This window comes from Saimiri boliviensis, chromosome 13 (assembly GCF_048565385.1).
Source record: "Saimiri boliviensis isolate mSaiBol1 chromosome 13, mSaiBol1.pri, whole genome shotgun sequence".
NCBI classification, from domain to species: domain Eukaryota; kingdom Metazoa; phylum Chordata; class Mammalia; order Primates; family Cebidae; genus Saimiri; species Saimiri boliviensis.
Genome location: NC_133461.1, coordinates 97,268,062 through 97,285,558, shown reverse-complemented (window position 1 = coordinate 97,285,558; position 17,497 = coordinate 97,268,062). Strand labels below are relative to the sequence as shown.

Below are 17,497 nucleotides of genomic sequence, written 5' to 3'. Positions count from 1 at the left end.
TCCTTCTCATGCCTGTCCCTGGAGCCTCTCTGAGCTAGGAGCAGCTCAGCATCCCCTCCCTGTGTCCTGTGTCCCTGAAATGAAGTGCCTACCAGCCTCTTCCCATGACCTCTGGTCCCACACAGCTCAATACCATGCCAGTGACTAGCCCATTTTGCAGATGAGGAAACTGAGGCACACTGGTAGGTAATTTGCTCAGAATGACCCAGCTAGTGAACAGAAGAGCCAGAACAGAAAAGTCCACGCTTTTTCCGGACCTCCAGGTCCAGCCCCAAACCTGCTTCATTGTAGGGACACAGAAGCCTTCCTGCGTGTTCAGGATTAAAGGTGGGATCTGAGGTCCTGGAGACTGGTGACCACAGAGCTTCATGCTGTTCCCTCCCTACGGAAAAGTGGATGACCGCAACTGTAGAAGATGGGAGGGCTTGGGGGTCCGAGGGAAGAGCCAGTGTGAGCAAGCAGAGCTCAGGCCTCGGCTCTGGGCTCCCTGGAGTTCTCAGTGCCCTCAGGGTGGCAAGGGAAGGGGAAGTGACAGATGTGAATTTATTTACCTAAAGAGATGACCGGGAGGGCGAAACTCTCACCTGTGGGTTCCTTCTCACCTCTCTGAGCTCCATCAATCCACAAAGTGGTCTGCCACCCCTGCCCCCATACACGGACCAGTGCAGGCAGCTCCCGGCTCTCCTCTCCGCAGGCTGTTCCTCAGGAACCCAGCCCAGGAGTGGGTGAGCCTGAGGTGGTGTGGGGAGGATGGTGTGAGCCCTGGCCTTGCTTACTTGGGTGAGTCCAGGGTTCTGGAATGAAACTCAAAGAATGTCAAAGCTAGAAGGGGTCTTAGGGATTCATCATTTTTTCCAACCTCCTCATTCCTCGGATGAGAGCCAGAGAGGGCAACGAACTCTCCCAGAGCCTTACAGCTAGCTGGTGGCACGGCTGGGACAAGGCACCAGTGGACCACATGCCCACCTCTCTGCTTTTCCCCTGTGGATCCTTCCCGTCATCTACAGCTTGGGTTACGCTCTGCCTCTTCTGGCAGCTCGGGCTCCTTCCCTGGGAAACCTTCAACCTCATCTCCACATCCTCACCAGCTCCCACGCCCCAGGCAGGGCGTTAAAGAGAGCACAGACACTTGGAGGGCACAGCTCAGGCCTTGGGTTCCAGAATAGGGTTGCCAGCTGGGGGCAGAAGGCAGGTGAGGGCTCCACTTTATGATGTCGGGACTCACTGGCCATGGGGACCGTGGGAGCCGCTCAAGGCCTCTGAGCCCAAGTACCTGGTTTCTATCCATGGAGCCAGGGCCTGCTGTCACTGGCCAGCTCTCAGGCCAGCCTGGGTCTCTATGGTAACAAATGCCAGTCAAGCGGGCCTCAGGGCTCAGCCAGGGGACTCTGGGCAAGGCTAGATGGCCTGCATCACAGACAACACAGCTGTGGATCTTTATCCCTTCCTGATGGGCACCTGCAGGCCTGGTTTTCTTTTTTAGGGGCAGGGGGCGGAGTCTCCCTTTGTCGCCTAGGTTGGAGTGCAGTGGTGTGATCGCAGATCACTGTAACCTCCACCTCAAGCAATTCCCCTGCCTCAGCCTCCCCAGTAGCTGGGATTACAGGTGCACAACACCATGCCCAGCTAATTTTTTTTCATTTTTAGTAGGGACGGGGTTTCGCTATGTTGGCCAGGCTGGTCTCGAACTCCTGACCTCATGATCCACCCACCTCAGCCTCTTGAAGTGCTGGTATTTCAGGCGTGAGCCACCACGACCAGCCAGGCCTGGCCTTCTAACTTGGTTTGCTCCTTTACGCCCATGGGGAAGCCAGTGGTGGGCCTCAGTAGGAGGGGCATGGAGCCCTATATTTGGTCCCCGCCCCCTTGCCCTGCTCCTTACAGGCTGTGTGACCTGTGGCAAGTCCCTTCTCTTCTCTGGTTTCAGGGTCCCCGTTTATAAAAAGGAAATGGCTACCACCAGGGATGCTGTCAAAACCGCCGCCGTCCACGTCAGCCGAGATAAAGGACTGGCCAAAACGCATCAAGTGCCACAAGAAGTGGGGCAGGGGCCCTTTTTGGGGCTTAGCCTCAGTTGACCTAAACTGTCAGACTTGCTCCCTTGACTGGAGTGAGCTGGGGGTGGGGGGAGGGAAGGAGGGTGGGGCTTATTAACATTCATTGCTGGGGAAGGGTTCAGGAGGTGACAAGGGAAGTGAGAAGTAGCCTGGGCTGCTGTGGTTAATCCCTACCCCCTAGTGCCAAGTTCAACGCCCCCCACCCGGGGTCGTCTTACGCCTGCCTCTCCTAACAGCCCAGCTGGTGCCAACAGAGCCCACCTGCAAATCTGCCACTTGCCACCACCTGCTTCAGCCCAGCCCACCCTCTTCCTGCTGAAAAACAGAAGCGCTGGGGCAGGGGAAAGGCGAAGGGCAGAGGGCAAAGGGCACCCTATCGATGAGGATGGACCCCCCACCTTTGCAATTTGTTTTGTTTTATTTGAGACAGAGTTTTGCTGTGTTGCCCAGGCTGGAGGGCAATGGCATGATCTTGGCTCATGACAACCTGCACCTCCCAGGTTCAAGAGATTCTCCTGCCTCAGCCTCCCAAGTAGCTGGGATTATAGGCATGCACGACCACGCCCAGCTAATTTTGTTTTTGTTTTTTGAGACAGAGTCTCACTCTGTCACCAGGCTGGAGTGTAGTGGTGTAATCTCGGCTCACTGCAACCTCCACCTCCTGGGTTCAAGCGATTCTCCTGCCTCAGCCTCCTAAGTAGCTGGGACTACATGTGTGTACCACCATGCCCCGCTAACTTTTCTATTTTTTTAGTAGAGATGGGGTTTCACCATGTTGAACAGGCTGATCTTGATCTCCTGACCTTGTGATCTGCCTGCCTCAGCCTTGTGCTGGGATTACAGGCATGAGCCACGGAGCTCAGCCTAATTTTCTATTTTTAGTAGAGACTGGGGTAGCGGGTGAGGTTTCTCCATGTTGGTCAGGCTGGTCTCGAACTCCTAACCTCAGGTGATCTATCTGCCTCCCTAGGCCTCCCAAAGTGCTGAGATTACAGGCATAAGCCATTGCACCCGGCCTCCACCTTTGCAACATATTTCCTACTGCCTGCTTGCCAATCAAAATCAAGTGATCACCAGTTTGTTGCATACCCTCATGTGCTTGGGGCCAGGGGAGGGGAAGAAGTACCTATCCAATACGAGCTCAGCTGTAGAGAGGCCTGGCTGGCCCTCGAGGACTCCCATCACACGGTGGACTGACTTCTAATTCCCATTCTCAGTTTATGAGACTTTGTAAACTGAGCACTGGCGAATGCCTCCCTCTCATCAGCAGAGTGGTCAAAATCCCAGGCTCTGGGGCCAGACTCCCTGGCTCCTCTGCCAGCTGTGTGACCTTGGGGCAGGTTGTCTAACCTCTCTGTGCCACACTTTCCTCACCTGAGAAATGGGGCTGGACTGGGTGTGGTGGCTCACGTCTGTAATCCCAGCACTTCGGGAGGCCAAGGTGGTAGGATAGCTTGATATCAGGAGTTTGAGACCCCCCTCCCTGTCTCTACAAAAATGTTAAAAAATGAGCTTGGTGTGGTGGTGCATGCTTGTAGTGCCATCTACTCAAGAGGGCTGAGGGGGAAGGATAGGTTGAGCACAGAGTTCGAAGCTGCAGTGAGCTATGATCATGCCACTACACTACCACCTGGGTGACAGAGTGAGACCCAGTCTCTTAAAAAAAATGTTAAAAGAAATGGAGCCAATCACAACGCCCTTAAGGCATGGTTACGAGGATTAAAGGAGTGAGTCCTGGGTGTTAGCGGCTGTGAGTGACTACAGCCCATCTGTCTTCAAGCAAGTGTCTGCCTCAGACCCTTTGCATGCTCTGCTCCTGTTCCCAGCAACATCCTCTGGCAGCTCATGAACCCCCCAGCCCCTTCTTGTTCATCACCTCCTCCAGGAGACCTCCTCACCAAACTGCTTCCCCCTGCCCTCCAAATTCGCCTGTTCCACTCCAGACAGTGACTGAAACCATGGTGTTGGTTTTTGTTTCCACTAGACTGTAAGTGACTTGAAGGTGAGGAATTGGGTCTACCCCGGGTTACGGTGGATGAAACCAGGTTCCAAAGGCCCCAGCTGCCCACGTGGAGCAGTCCCCCTGTCACTCTCTGGGTGACCTGAAGTTACTAGTTTGTCTTCTTGCTGGAGGGTGGGACTCTGGTGACCTGAAGTTGGTGGCTTGTCTGTTTCTTGGAAGGTGGGACTCTGGTGACCTGAAGTTGGTGGCTTGTCTGTTTCTTGGAGGGCAGGACTGCGCCCAGTCTGCCTCATGGGTATCGGAAACATGCAGAGAAAATGCCACCCTGGGCAGGGGCGGTGGCTCACATCTGTAATCCCAGCACTTTGAGAGGCCGAGGTGGGAGGATCTCTTGAACCCAAGAGTTAGAGACCAGCTTGGGCAACACAGCAAAACCCCCTGTCTCTACAAAAAATGTTAAAATTAGTTTGGTGTGGTGGCTGGCACCTGTAATTCCAGCACTTTGGGAGGCTGAGATGGGAGGATTGTCCTGAGTCCAGGAGGCCGAGGCTGCAGTGAGCTAGGATTGTGCTACTACCTTCTAGCCTGGGTGACAGAGTGAGACCTGCCTCTAAAAAAAAAAAAAAAAAATTAAAAATAATAAAGAATCCCAACCTGGCCTCTTCTACCTCTGTCTCTGGTCTCAAGAGAAGCTATAGCTGGACAGGAGGCCAAGCCTGGCTGTTGACTTTCCTGGGCAGGTGTTCAAAAAGCTCTAACCTGCTGGACCCCACACCTGGGGGTCCTTGGCAGGACGCCAGGGCCATCTCCCCACTGGTTCACTTCAGGCCTGGCCCCAGAGGGTGCTGGGGAGGGGCGGGGAGAAGCCAGCAGTGGCACCGAATGATCACCTCGAGTAGGGGCCCATCTTTGTGTCGGTCTGCTCCAGAAACTACGCCAGGGCCACCCCTGGGTGGACAGCCCTCCAGAGTCCCCTCTGCATGCCGTGGAGAAGGCAGGGGTCCCCCACCCCATTTGCTACTTCTGTCTTGGCCTCACCCCTATACTTGACTGAGCCCTGCTCCAGAGCACGTGGGGCTTGGTGCCTCTGTAAAACTCACCCCATCTACCCCACTTTGAAGGTTTCCTGAGGGTGCGGGCCTCTAGTTCCCACCTGACACAGATCTTCACACATGGGAGGTCCCTGTGACAAGAGCTGGCCCCTAACAGAAGCAAGTAAGGAGAGCAGGTGTCCCTATAGATGCTCTACACACAGTAGCTGCCTGAGAAGAGTAGGACCCGGAGAAGACCCTGGGGGCTGGCCCCCTAGGGCAAGGCCCTTTCTGGTACCAGGAGCAGCCATAGCCCCTGGGTGCCTGGAAACCTAGCGCTGCCCAGAGGGAGTGCTCCGGCTGGAAACCCACCTGACACCCGGCTCAGCAGAGGGCAGACGCTAGGCTCTTCCCTTGCCACTGGGAGGGAATTAGTGGTGCCAAGCAGGAAGGACACAGCAGCCTCAGGCTGAGGGGGCTGGGTCCAGGGAGGGGGCATGACCTCAGGGCCCGGGTGCGCTGGTTCAAGGCCGCCCTCTGCCGGGCACTTGAGCTGGCACAGTTAAGTAAGGAGGCCGGCAACAGGGAAGAGAAGGGAAGTCCTGACCAGACAACTTTATTGTGACCTGAGGTGGGGGTCCTCACTCGAGGCCTCCTGAAAGTGGAGAGTGGGGGTGAGGGGCTCTCGTGTTGCCCCCACAACACCCCTGTCACATTCAGACAAATGTAGGGGTGGGGCAGGGGTGCCCCGTCCCTGCAGCACAGGCCGGGGAAGGCCCACTCTGCCTCGTGGGCCCCAAGGCGTAGCTCCTCATTTCTTGAATCCTGGCTTTTTGGATCTGGGTGTGGCTTTGGTCTGCAGAGGGAAGGCAGGGCTCCAGGGTCCCACTCCCTCCTCCAGCCCAGGCAGCCTCCCCAAAGAGCACCCACCTGTCCCAGGGGCCTACCCTCTGGTCCTACTCACCTTCTTCTCAGGGCTCTTGTCTCTAATGCTGGGTCTGCAACAGGGTGGAGTGGACCAGGAGTGGGATGGGGGTCAGGGAGAAAGCTCAGCTTCAGACCAGTGGTGCAGCCCTCCCGGTGCCCACCCTGGCTGCTCCTCCTGGGGACCCATCAGACTCTCTTTTTATTGTTGTTGGAGACAGAGTCTTGCTCTATTGCCCAGGCTGGAGTGCAGTGGTGCGATCTCAGCTCACTGCAACCTCCGCTGCCCGGGTTGAAGTGATTCTCCCCGCTCAGCCTCCTGAGTAGCTGGGATGACAGGCTCATGCCACCACGCCCAGCTAATTTTTGTATTTTTAGTAGAGATGGGGTTTCACCATGTTGCCCAGGATGGTCTCGATCTCCTCACCTCATGATCTACCCACCCTGGCCTCCCGAAGTGCTGGGATTACAGGTGTGAGCCATCGTGACTGGCCCACTCTGGCACTTTTTAAACAAAGGGGGGTGTGTGTGAACGCATGCATGCACATGTATGTTTTCCTTAGGCTTCCATCTTTGTTTAGTTATCACAAATGTCTTTGTTTTGTTTTTGAGATGGAGTCTGGCTCTGTTGCACAGGCTGGAGTGCAGTTACACCATCACAGCTCACTGCAGCCTTGACCTCCAGGGCTCAAGTGATCCTCCTGCCTCAGTCTCCCGAGTAGCTGGGACTGCAGGTGTGCACCACCACACCTGGCCCACAAATGTGCTTTTCATTACAAAAGTAATGTTAACCATTTTCTACAAAATATAGCAAATAGACAAGAAAATATATTACTTATAGTTTCCTTTACTGCCCACACTAAACATTTTGGTGTATTTTCTTTCAGGGTTTTTTTGTTGTTGTTGTTCAAAAAAAATTTTTTTTTCTTGAGATAGAGTCTTTCTCTGTTGCCCAGGCTGGAGTGCAGTCCTGAGATCTTGGTTCACTGCAACCTTCGCATTCTGGGTTCAAGTGATTCTCCTACCTCAGCCTCCCAAGTAGCTGGGACTACAGGAAAGCGCCACCATGCCCACCTAATTTTTCTACTTTTGGTAGAGACAAGGTTTCACGATGTTGGCCAGGCTGGTTTCAAACTCCTGACCTCAAGTGATCCTCCCACCTTGGCTTCCCAAAGTGCTGGGACAAGTGTGAGCCACCACACACACCCAGCCTGGTCAAACTCTTTTTAAAAATGTGATAAAATAAAAATGACCTTATAGCCCTCTGTATAAACTACCAATATTCCTGCCAAGTGCAGAGGCTCACACTTGCAATTCCAGTGCTTTGGGAGGCTGAGGCAGGATTGCTTGAGGCCAGGAGTTTGAGATCAGCCTTGGCAACATAGAAAGACCCTGTCTCTACACAAAACTTAAAAATTAGCCACCCATGGTGGCACACACCTATTGTCCTAGCTACTAGGAAGGCTGAGACAGGAGGATTGCTTGAGGCCAGGAAGTGAAGGCTGCAGTGAGCCATGATTTGTGCCACTGCACTCCAGCCTGGGTGGCAGAGCAAAATGCTGTCTCATTAAATAAACCAATCAAAACTATACACATACATTCCACGTTGCTATATTCTTCACAAGCGTTATGAAATCTTCCATTGAGAAGATACATGTAGCTTAGTCAATCGTTATACTGCTAGACATTTACAATGCTTCCATTTTTCCACTATTATTTGAATAATACCATGATAAACATCCTTTTTTAAACTGTTTTTTTGAGACCCAGTTTCGCTCTGTCATCCAGGCTGGAGTGCAGTGGTACGATCTCAGCTCTCTGCAACTTCCACCCGGGTTCAAGCAATTCTTGTGCCTTAGTCTCCTGGGCGGCTGGGATTACAGGCAGGGGCCACCAGGCATAGCTAATTTTTGTACTTTTAGTAGACACAGGGTTCCATCATTTTGGCCAGGCTAATCTCAAACTCTTCACCTCAAGTAATCCGCCCACCTTGGCCTCCCAAAGTGTGGGGATTACAGGCATGAACCACCACACCCAGCCATAAGAAACATCTTAGTACAGATAATTTCCCCTGAATTTTGGATGGAATTCTTCGGAAGGAATTTCCTTCAGTGGAATTAGGTCTCAATATAAGAACGTTGTAATGCTTTGCCAGAAAGGTGATGCAACCCTCCCATGCTTCTATGCCCATGTGCCTGTGTGTGCAGGAATACACACCGTGTGTGCATTTGTACACATACACACCAACAACACAGTATTCTTTCTAATACTGTACATCTCATCTAAGACTGGCTAATTTAATTGGTAGAAAGAATTACCTTACTTCCTCTTGTTCTTTTTCCAGCTTTTTTTTCTAGAAACCAAAAACGAGTGTATTAGGAGAGTTAGAGCCAGAAGAGACTCCCAGCATCCACAGGGTCCCCGCTGAGCACCTGGACAGAAATGGCCACGGCGGCCTAGTCCCATCCTGCACACTGAGAAGGCTGGCCCAAGCTCCTGGTGCCCCACCCCTCTGAGGAGCTTCTGCAGGGGCAGTACCTCCTTCCAAACAGCCACACTCCTTCCCCCACCTTAGCCACGCTCGCCTGCTTCTGGGGCACCAGCCTTTTGCCTTGTTTGACAGGGGATTCTTCCTCCAGAGATATATCTACATCCTCATCCTCATCATCTTCTTCCTCCTCTTCCTCTTCCTCCTCTTCCCCTTCTTCTTCCTCCTCCTCCTCCCAGGTTTCTGTGATAGCATGGGAAAGAGGGCAGGGGCACAGGTTCAGAGCTACAGAATCGATGCCCACCTCCCATTGTGTGATTCTGGTTGCTCCAAGCACTGCCCTGGAGGAATCCCAGCCTGGAGTTACCTACCTGCCACCTGTACAGGGTGGTGCCCTTTCTGGTCCTCCTGACAGTGGATGCCAGGAGTGGTTACCTACCTGCCACCTGTACGGGGTGGTGCCCTTTCTGGTCCTCCTGACAGTGGAAGCCAGGCTAGCTTAGGGGATCTAGGAGAGCCCTGCAGGGGGCTGAGGGTGGTAGAAAGAGGGCAGGAGGAGGGGCTGTGGCTGAGTAGGAGAGGTTTTCATATTGGCAAGGGCTGGGGCCAAGGCTAAAGGCGGGCAGGGTTGGGGAGGAAAAGGACAGGGGGAAGGAATCTAAGAAACAGCTAAAGAACTAAAACCTTATCCTAAGAGAAGTGGGACCTGCCAAGGCTTTTTAGTTGGAGAGTACCCTGATGTGACTGAGGCCTAATCATACAGAAAAAACGGCCAGTTGAAGGATCTAGAAGGAATCAGCATCCTGCCATGTTGCTATAGTCTGCATCACTGCGGCAGTGATATCAACAGTGGCTCCCTAGTACCAGATGTTGCACTGAGTGCTTTTCCTGAATATCCCATTTATTCTTCACAACTGCTCTTTGAACTATGCAAGTAAGGGGCTGTGGTCCACAGAGGTCATGGCAGGTAAAGAAGAACAGAGACCAGCGTCCTTGCCTGTGGCCTTCCAGTCCAGGCTGCTGGCCATCCTGTTGCCTTTAGGGATTTTTCTCCCAAAATTCAAGAATCCCTCCAGTGTTTGAGTAGCCAGTATGTCTGGAGTGCCCGCTGGGCATGGTACTCTCGGACCTTCCTGAGCCTGGGCTCTGACTTACCATAACGTTCCTGGCCACTGAGGAACACAGGTCCTGAGCCAGCCCGGAGTTGGAAAGTAACTGGGGGAGAAAGCTGTACTCCAACCATGGTGACCTGCAGTGGGAAGAATCAGAGAAGACAGGGCCACTTAGGCCTGGCACCTCTCGGGAGCTGGCCTCGGGCAGAAATAGTGAGTTGATTTCCCTCCCTGAACCCTACGCACTACTCATGGGTTGCGTGGACCTTACTGCATTCTCAGCCCCGTACCCGCCTGCCAAGGTGGGCTCTGTCCAAGAAGAATTCGAACCCGGTAATCCCATTCTTGCTCAACTCACAGATAGCCTTCCAAGCTGAGGGGCAGCTGTCAGATAGGAGTCTGATTGTTATGAGCTGAATTATGGCCACTCTCTCATCCTCCAAATTCCTATTTTGAAGCCCTATCCTCCAATGTGATAGTATTTGAAAAGTGATTGGGGGGGTGGGTCTTGGGGAGTGATTAGGTTTGGGGTCATGAGGGCGGGGCACTCATGATAGAATTAGTGCCTTTACAAGATAAGACACTATAGAACTCACTCACTCTTTCTCTCCACTCTCCACTCTCCTGCCCCACCATGTGAACACACAGCAAGAAGGCTGCTGTCTGCAAGTCAGGGAGAGAGCCCTTACCAGAAACCAACCATGCCGGCCCCCAATCTCAGACTTTCAGCCTCCAGAACTGTGAGAAAACATCTGTTGCTAAAGCCCTCCAGTCTGGTATTTTGTAATAGCAACTAGGGCAGACTGAGATGCTCACCGATCAAATGAGAAAGCAGATGCACGATTTTATGTACAATACTACTTTCTTCACATCAGACAGGTCATGTGCCAACTCGTAACCAGGTTTGTGGAGGCACATCTAACACATGAGCGTGAAACTCCAATTATCACACTTATAAATGACAAGAATCTCTACAATACTACTTTTGTCTTACACATTATGTATGGCTATACATGTGAAAAAGACTTGAAATGTATTAAAATGCTAACCACAATTGTCAGTAGACATTACGGTATTTATTTATACTTTCCCAAACTTTCCGAATTTTCTAGAATGACAATAGCTTATTTTATTTTAGCTTCTGCCACTAGCCAAGAACCCTGTTAAGTGTTTTATCTGCATTATCTCATTTAAATCCTCATAAGAAACCCATGATGGAAATACTAATACTTTAAAGAAGAGAAAACTGAGACTTAGAGTGAATAACTTAGAGCTTCTAAGCTCTAAGTTCAGATAGGAGGTAATAAGCAAAAACAAACTCTGCAGCCAGAGCCACTTAGAAGTTCCAGAGAGAATGTAATTCAGTGTTTTGATGGCATGGCTAAACAGTAACACAGACGAGTCCTTGAGCATAAAAAATGAAGACAGGATGCCTTCTGATTAGTGATGAATGAAAAAAAAGAAATGAAGAGAGGCAGGTGCAGGAACTGGTGTGCAGCAACTGAGGGAAAATGGACCTGAAAATAGCCAGGGCTTTGGGCTTCAAAACTCATACACAGTCTGGACTCGGTGGCTCATGCCTGTAATCCCAGCACTTTGGGAGGCCAAGGCAGGGAGATCACTTGAGGTCAGGAGTTTGAGACCAGCCTGGCCAACATGGAGAAACCCCATCTCTATTAAAAATACAAAATTAGCTGGGCGTGGTGGCACATGCCTGTAATTGGAACTACTTGGGAGGCTGAGGCAGGAGAATCGCTTGAACCCAGGAAGCGGGGGCTGCAGTAAGCACCAAGATTGCGCCATTGCACTCCAGCCTGGGTAACAAAAGTGAAACTCCATCTCAAAAAAAAAAAAAAAAAAAAAAAAAAAAAAAAAAAAAAAGCTCAAACCAGCCCTCTTCTCCTCAAAAAAGGAAAAACAAAAAATTAAAATCCTAGCCACCATTAAAGGAAACTAACAAGGAAGCATAAATGGAAATAAAAGCCGCCTCCTGTGAAAGCCTAGACCCATAGCTGTGCCTCTCAGTTGTGTGGTTTGAATTACTCATTGAGTACCCCCAACCCAAGAAATGTGTATAAAATCCCAAGCTTATATATTCCTGAGGTAAATGGCAGAAGCAAACACGAAACCAGTCCGTTGGGACACTCCCCAAACTCAGGCCACATCAAATTCTTTTGGGAAAATACAAAATAAACTAAACATGAGCTCACCATATAAAATTACAAAACACACAAGAAAGAATCCCGCTAGCGTTAATGGAAAGAAACCAAATGACTGCAGACTCACCCAACTAAGAACTTAAGAGAACACTCATCTAAAACAGTATCAAATTAAGCTGGGTATGGTGATGCACGCCTGTAGCACAGGCTTTTCAGGAGGCTGAGGCAGAAAGATTGCTTGAACTTGGGAGTTCAAGGCTATAGTGGGCTGTGATTGCAATGGCACTCCAGACCGGGCAACAGAGCAAGATCTCGTCTCTAAAGTATGTATATACACATATATGTATGTAATAAGTTTAAAACCAAATAAATGTAAAAGCAAGAATCAGAACCATAAGAACAAGACATCACGAAAAAGAAAAAGACCCAAATGCAGCTTTCCAGACATAAAAAGCTGAAGCTGAGGCTGGGCATGGTGGCTCATGCCTAGAATCCCAGCACTGTCAGAGACCAAGGTGGGAGGATTGCTTGAGGCCAGAACTTATAAACCAGCCTGGACAACATAGTAAGACTTCAGCTCTATAAAAAAACTAATAATAAGAATTAGCTGGACATGGTGGCTCGTTCCTGTAGTCCCAGCTACTCGGGAGGTTGAGTGGGAGGATCACTTGAGCCCAGAAGTTTGAGGCTGCAGTGAGCCATGATCATGCCACTGTACTCCAGCCTGGGCAACAGAGCAAGACCTTGTCTTTAAAACAAAAATAAAAGAAAACCTCAACAAATGATTAAAAAGCAGAATAAACCAGCAGAAGCCAAATTAGTATAATCAATAGTGCTATGAGGAATTACCAATTATAAGGCACAGGGAGAGATTTAAAGAAACATGAAAGACAGGTTAACACGGAGGACAGAGTGAGAAAGTCCAACATATATCGAATTGGAGGAGGGACTAGAGAGACTGGAAGACAGTCAATATTCAAAGGGAAGACAACCAAGTATTTTCCAGAAGTGATCAAAGACATAGATCTTCATATCTGAAAACCTAAGTCCTAAACAGATAAGTAAAAAATCAATCTACACATGAACATATGGTAAAACTACAGAAAATAAAAACAAAAGATACCTTAAAATCAATCAGAGAGCAAAGACATCTCCAAAAAAAGGAATAATCAGACAGATTAAGGATTTCAAGAGCAATACTGGAAACCAGAATAGAACAACAGCTTTGAAGCTGAAGGAAATTCTCTACCTAGAATTATATACACAGCCAAACCATCGTGAAGGAATGAGGACAAAATCATGGTATTTCTAGACAAAGCCTGGGTAAGTTTACTATTCTCAGGCCCACTAAAGTATGTTTCTAAAAAAGATAAGAAATTAAATCAAGAAGTGAGTGCAAGAAGCAGCCGCAACCAAACTAATTGGTAAACAAAGTAAACCTACATAAGTATTAATTGGAAAATACAATAGTACTAGTAATGAATTGTGTTGAGTAGGCCGACAAGTTGGAGCTACAACACTAGATAATATTTAAGTTAAAAAGAGGAGAATCAGGCCGGGCACAGTGGCTCACACCTGTAATTCCAACACTTTGGGAGGCCAAGGGAGGTGGATCACCTCAGGTCAGGAGTTCAAGTCCAGCCTGGCCAACATGGTGAAACTCCATCTCTACTAAAAATACAAAAATTAGCTGGCCATGGTGTTACACACCTGTAATCCCAGCTCTGTGGGAGCCTAAGCCAGGAGAACCACTTGAACTTGGAAGGCAGAGGTTGCAGTGAGCTGAGATTGCACCACTGTACTCCACCCTGGGCAACAGAGTGAGACTCCATTTTGAAAATAAAAAGATGAAAAGAGAACAATCAGAAAAGAGCCTTGGATTGTCTGGGAGGAAAGAAAACATTAATTTTAAACTTTGAGTCATGCATGATTGTTAAAAAAATTAAAGATAACCAGTAAAAAATTAGATTGAGATTCTCTAACTTCCAAACCAGTAGAGAAGGGGAAAAGAAACTTTCATAAATCTAATAAAATGTAGGAAAAGGAGAAGAAAATAAAGCAAGGAAAACAGATATACAAACTACATGCCACAAATCCAGTTACATCAGCAATCACAATGAGTAGACTACTGTCAGATAGAACAAAATCTAGCTACATACTGTGTACAAGATACATACCTGGAACATAAGACATAAAATACACCTGAAACGGAGAAGTTGCTGAGGCCAGAGCACAAAGGCAAGGCAGGCCATGATACACTCTCGGCTCTGATTCCAAGTGAGGGAGAGAGCCATGACCTAAGTGTCCTAGCAGAGAAGCCACATGATGTGACCTGTGTTTAAAAAGATCTTTTCGGCCAGGCGCAATGGTTCATGCCTGAAATCCCAATAATCTGGGAGGCTGAGGTGTGTGGATCACTTGAGGTCAAGAGTTCGAGACCAGCCTGGCCAACATAGTGAAACCCCACTTGTATTAAAAAAGAAAACCAGCCAGGCGTGGTGGCCAGCATCTGTAGTCCCAGCTACTTGGGAGGCTGAGGCATGAGAATCACTTGAACCCAGGAGACAGAGGTTGTAGTGAGCCGAGATGGTGCCACTGCACTCCAGCCTGGTTGACAGAGCAAGACTGTCTGAAAAAAAAATTGTAAAGAAAAAAAGATTTTTGGCAGCTGTGTACAGCACAGACCAGGAAACTTTCTGAAAAGAGCCAGAAGGTAATATTTTAGGCTTGCAAACCATATGGTCTCCATGGAGACTACTCAAACCTGCTGTTATGAGGAAAAGCAGCCATGGAAAGGGTATAAATGAGTGTGGCTGTGTTCCAGTAAAACTACTTATGAAAACAGGCAGTGGGCTAGATTCAAGCCCTCTAGTTTGCCTACCCTGGAACAGACTACAGGGGACCATGGGTTGGTAGGTAGACCAGGTGGAAGGCCTTGCAATTAAACAGAGCCACAGGCAACTGTCACCTGGAACAGGGGTAGCAGGGAAGACGGTGAGCTGTGGTCCATCAGGGCATAAGACAGAGGCAGAGCAGACAACAGGACTGCTGATATATCAGATATGGGCATGGAAAAAAAGAAGGTTTGGGCCAGGTGCGGTGGCATGCCTGTAATCTCAGATCTTTGGGAGGCCAAGGCCTGATCACCTGAGTTCAGGAGTTCGAGACCAGCCTGATCAACATGGCAAAACACTGTCTCTACAAAATATACAAAAATTAGCCAGGTGTGGTGGCACATGCCTGTAGTCTCAGCTGCTTGGGAGGCTGAGAAAGCGAATCACTGTAATCTAGGAGGCAAAGGTTGCAGTGAGCCGAGATCATGCCATGGTTCTCCAGCCTGGGTGATAAGAGTGGAAACACCATCTCAAAAAAAAAAGTTTTGTCCTGGCTAACTGGAAGAACAGCTATTTTCTGAGAGAAAATCATGCTAAAGAGGAGGCGGGTGGATTAGAGATAAAAATCGAGTATATGGATTTAGTCATGTTAAATTTGGGATATTTATTTTATATCTATTAAAGACACAGAGTTGGATATAGGACTTGGAGCTCAAGAGAGGGTGGGTTTACAGAAATAGGTTTCCTAGTCTTCGTTTGTTTATATAGTCTTGAAAACCACAGGACTGGATGAAACTGCTCCATCTCTGTTCAGGCATTAGATTCTCATGAGAAGCATGCAACCTAGACCTCTTGCATGCACAGCTTACAATAGGGTTCATGCTCCCAAAAGAATCTAATGTCACTCTGGGCCGGGTGCGGTGGCTCAAGCCTGTAATCCCAGCACTTTGGGAGGCCAAGGCGGGTGGATCACGAGGTCAAGAGATCGAAACCATCCTGGTCAATATGGTGAAACCCCGTCTCTACTAAAAATACAAAAAGGTAGCTGGGCATGGTGGCACGTGCCTGTAATCCGAGCTACTCAGGATGCTGAGGCAGGAGAATTGCCTGAACCCAGGAGGCGGAGGTTGCGGTGAGCCGAGATCGCGCCATTGCACTCCAGCCTGAGTAACAAGAGTGAAACTCCGTCTCAAAAAAAAAAAAAAAAAAAACACCAAAAAGAATCTAATGTCACTCTGATCAGATGCTGGGCTCAGGATTAATGCTGGCTAGCTAGCTGCTCACCTCCTGCTGTGCCGTCAAGTTCCTAATAGGCCATGGAAGGGTTCTGGTCCTTGGCCGGGTGGTGGGGGGCCCATGGTTTGAAGTGTAATTTTTGCAGACAGCTTAACTTGCCCAAGGTAACACAGCTCTAGGAAGGGGTGAGCTGGCTAGACCCCGGCTCTTTGCATGGGCTGTGCTGCCTCCCTGACACGGCTGACTTCTATAGGGTTAATATACCCTCGTGTGTGTCCATTCCCGCCAAAGGGTGAGGGTGAGGCTGGGGCTAGTTGTAGTTTTCCAGCCAGCAGGGAAAGGCGCACCATGGGGAGGACTGAGGCCTGGAGCGAGGCAATGGTGACCGGCTGCGTCTTCTTGTCCTCCCGGTTTCCTGGAGGCAGGATCTCCACGCGATGCATCTCTTCTTTGGCCTTCTCCCCTAAGCAAATCTGAGCAGGTTGAAAACAGACAGAGGGCCCTCATCACCCTGAGGGCAGATGGGAGAAACTCACAGCGCCCTGTCTGGATCAGAAAGTCTCCCACTCCATCCTGCTCCCTCTTTCGGGCACATGTACCGTATGAAGCAACAGCCTGCAGCCCTGCTTCCCCTCCGGCTGGGGTCTGAAGGTCCAAGTCCGCCTCTCGTGACTGAGCTCACAGCCTGCGGAGGGGAAAAGAAGGGAAGTGGAGCCCTCCTTCCTCCGCAAGGAAGCGGCTCACCTGCGCCGCGAGCTGCTGCGCACCGGAGGTGGGGCGTGGCTCTGGGAGGGAACCTGGGTCTCCACTCACCCCAGAGCACGGTCGTCACTGCCTTTTCCTCCGTGCTGCTGGTGCTGCTGAGATTCATGGCTCGGGGCGGAGGAGCGGGATGGCCGCGCAGCTGCAAGGAGGACGCCCGCGTGAGGCCTTGCGCCCCGACCCTCGGCTGGAGGATACCAGAGGCCAGGAGGCATCGGCAGGTACTGAGGCGTCGCTGGCGGCCGGGGAGCGCCTGCCACGGTCAAGGGCTCGCCAGCCACTCCTGGAGGACGAGTACCCACCTCCCAGCGGGGCGCGCAGCCGGGGCCCGGCCGGGCCCGCACAGGACTGCGGGACTCACGGGAGAGGGAGCTGCCCACGGAACCCAGGCTTGAAAGCCCGCGGGGAGATCACCTGGCTGCGCTTGGGCCTGACTCAAAGACTCTGTGGACCTTCTACCAGGCGCAGAGAAGGGGGTGTGCGTTCGGCTTGGTCCCAGCTCCCCCACCCAGCCTTACCGTCGCTGCCCCGCGCGGGACCAGTCACGCCATCTGCGCTCCCGGAGCGCAGTGCAACCTCATCCCCGCTGGGCGAAGGGCGACTGCCCATACCCGGGCTAAGAAGCCCCCGAAGGGGCAGGACAGGTGTCCAATCAGCCGCAAAAAAGCCGCCTGCCTCTCCCCTTCCCTTCTCCCGTTCTCTCCTCGGTGCGGCAGAATCACCTGGAAGGCTGTTAACGCGCGCATCGCTGCCCTCCACTCCGCAGCTGCCCGTGGCGTGGGTCTGGGTGGGGTCGAGGGAATTTGCATTTGTAATCAGTTCCCAGGTGAAGCTCATGAGGCCGGCTCACGACCCTTCGTGAGGGCCGCTGTTCGGCCAACGAGGGCCGGCCGAGACCTCCTGGCGCCCCCACCCCAGCCCGTGGAGAGGA

The 17,497-nt window shown here is 50.8% G+C and overlaps 1 protein-coding gene, 1 long non-coding RNA gene and 1 other non-coding gene across 3 annotated transcripts in view; 1 reads left to right on the top strand and 2 right to left on the bottom strand.

Annotated features, from left to right (window-relative positions):
- Positions 1-5,848: 5,848 nt before the first annotated feature.
- Positions 5,849-17,375, bottom strand: NPM2 (nucleophosmin/nucleoplasmin 2). The gene is made up of 9 exons (XM_010347687.3): positions 17,289-17,375; positions 16,618-16,708; positions 16,404-16,489; positions 16,152-16,277; positions 9,619-9,712; positions 8,546-8,706; positions 8,294-8,328; positions 6,016-6,049; positions 5,849-5,907 (listed from the first exon to the last, which is right to left on the bottom strand). The coding sequence occupies exons 1-9, from the start codon at positions 17,373-17,375 to the stop codon at positions 5,863-5,865; spliced, it is 759 nt and encodes a 252-aa protein (XP_010345989.3). The 3' UTR covers positions 5,849-5,862.
- Positions 10,445-10,544, bottom strand: LOC120360664 (small nucleolar RNA U13). Its single transcript, XR_005577109.1, has one exon. It is a non-coding gene; the product is annotated as a small nucleolar RNA U13 (small nucleolar RNA).
- The window catches only part of LOC141580864 (uncharacterized), a 28,981-nt gene continuing 28,188 nt past the window's right edge, over positions 16,705-17,497 (top strand). Inside the window, exon 1 of the long non-coding RNA XR_012513263.1 lies at positions 16,705-16,787. This is a non-coding gene — a long non-coding RNA (uncharacterized LOC141580864). The remainder of the gene's footprint in view (positions 16,788-17,497) is intronic.

What these genes read in the sequence shown, in the direction of transcription:
- NPM2 (XM_010347687.3), bottom strand. Translation starts at nt 17,375, where the DNA reads ATGCAAATTCCCTCGACCCCACCCAGACCCACGCCACGGGCAGCTGCG. An exon ending in AGGCCTCAGTCCTCCCCATG is followed by an intron (nt 9,713 to 16,151) that starts GTGCGCCTTTCC and finishes TTCCCACTGCAG; the next exon opens with GTCACCATGGTTGGAGTACA. An exon ending in ACAAGAGCCCTGAGAAGAAG is followed by an intron (nt 5,908 to 6,015) that starts GTGAGTAGGACC and finishes TTCCCTCTGCAG; the next exon opens with ACCAAAGCCACACCCAGATC.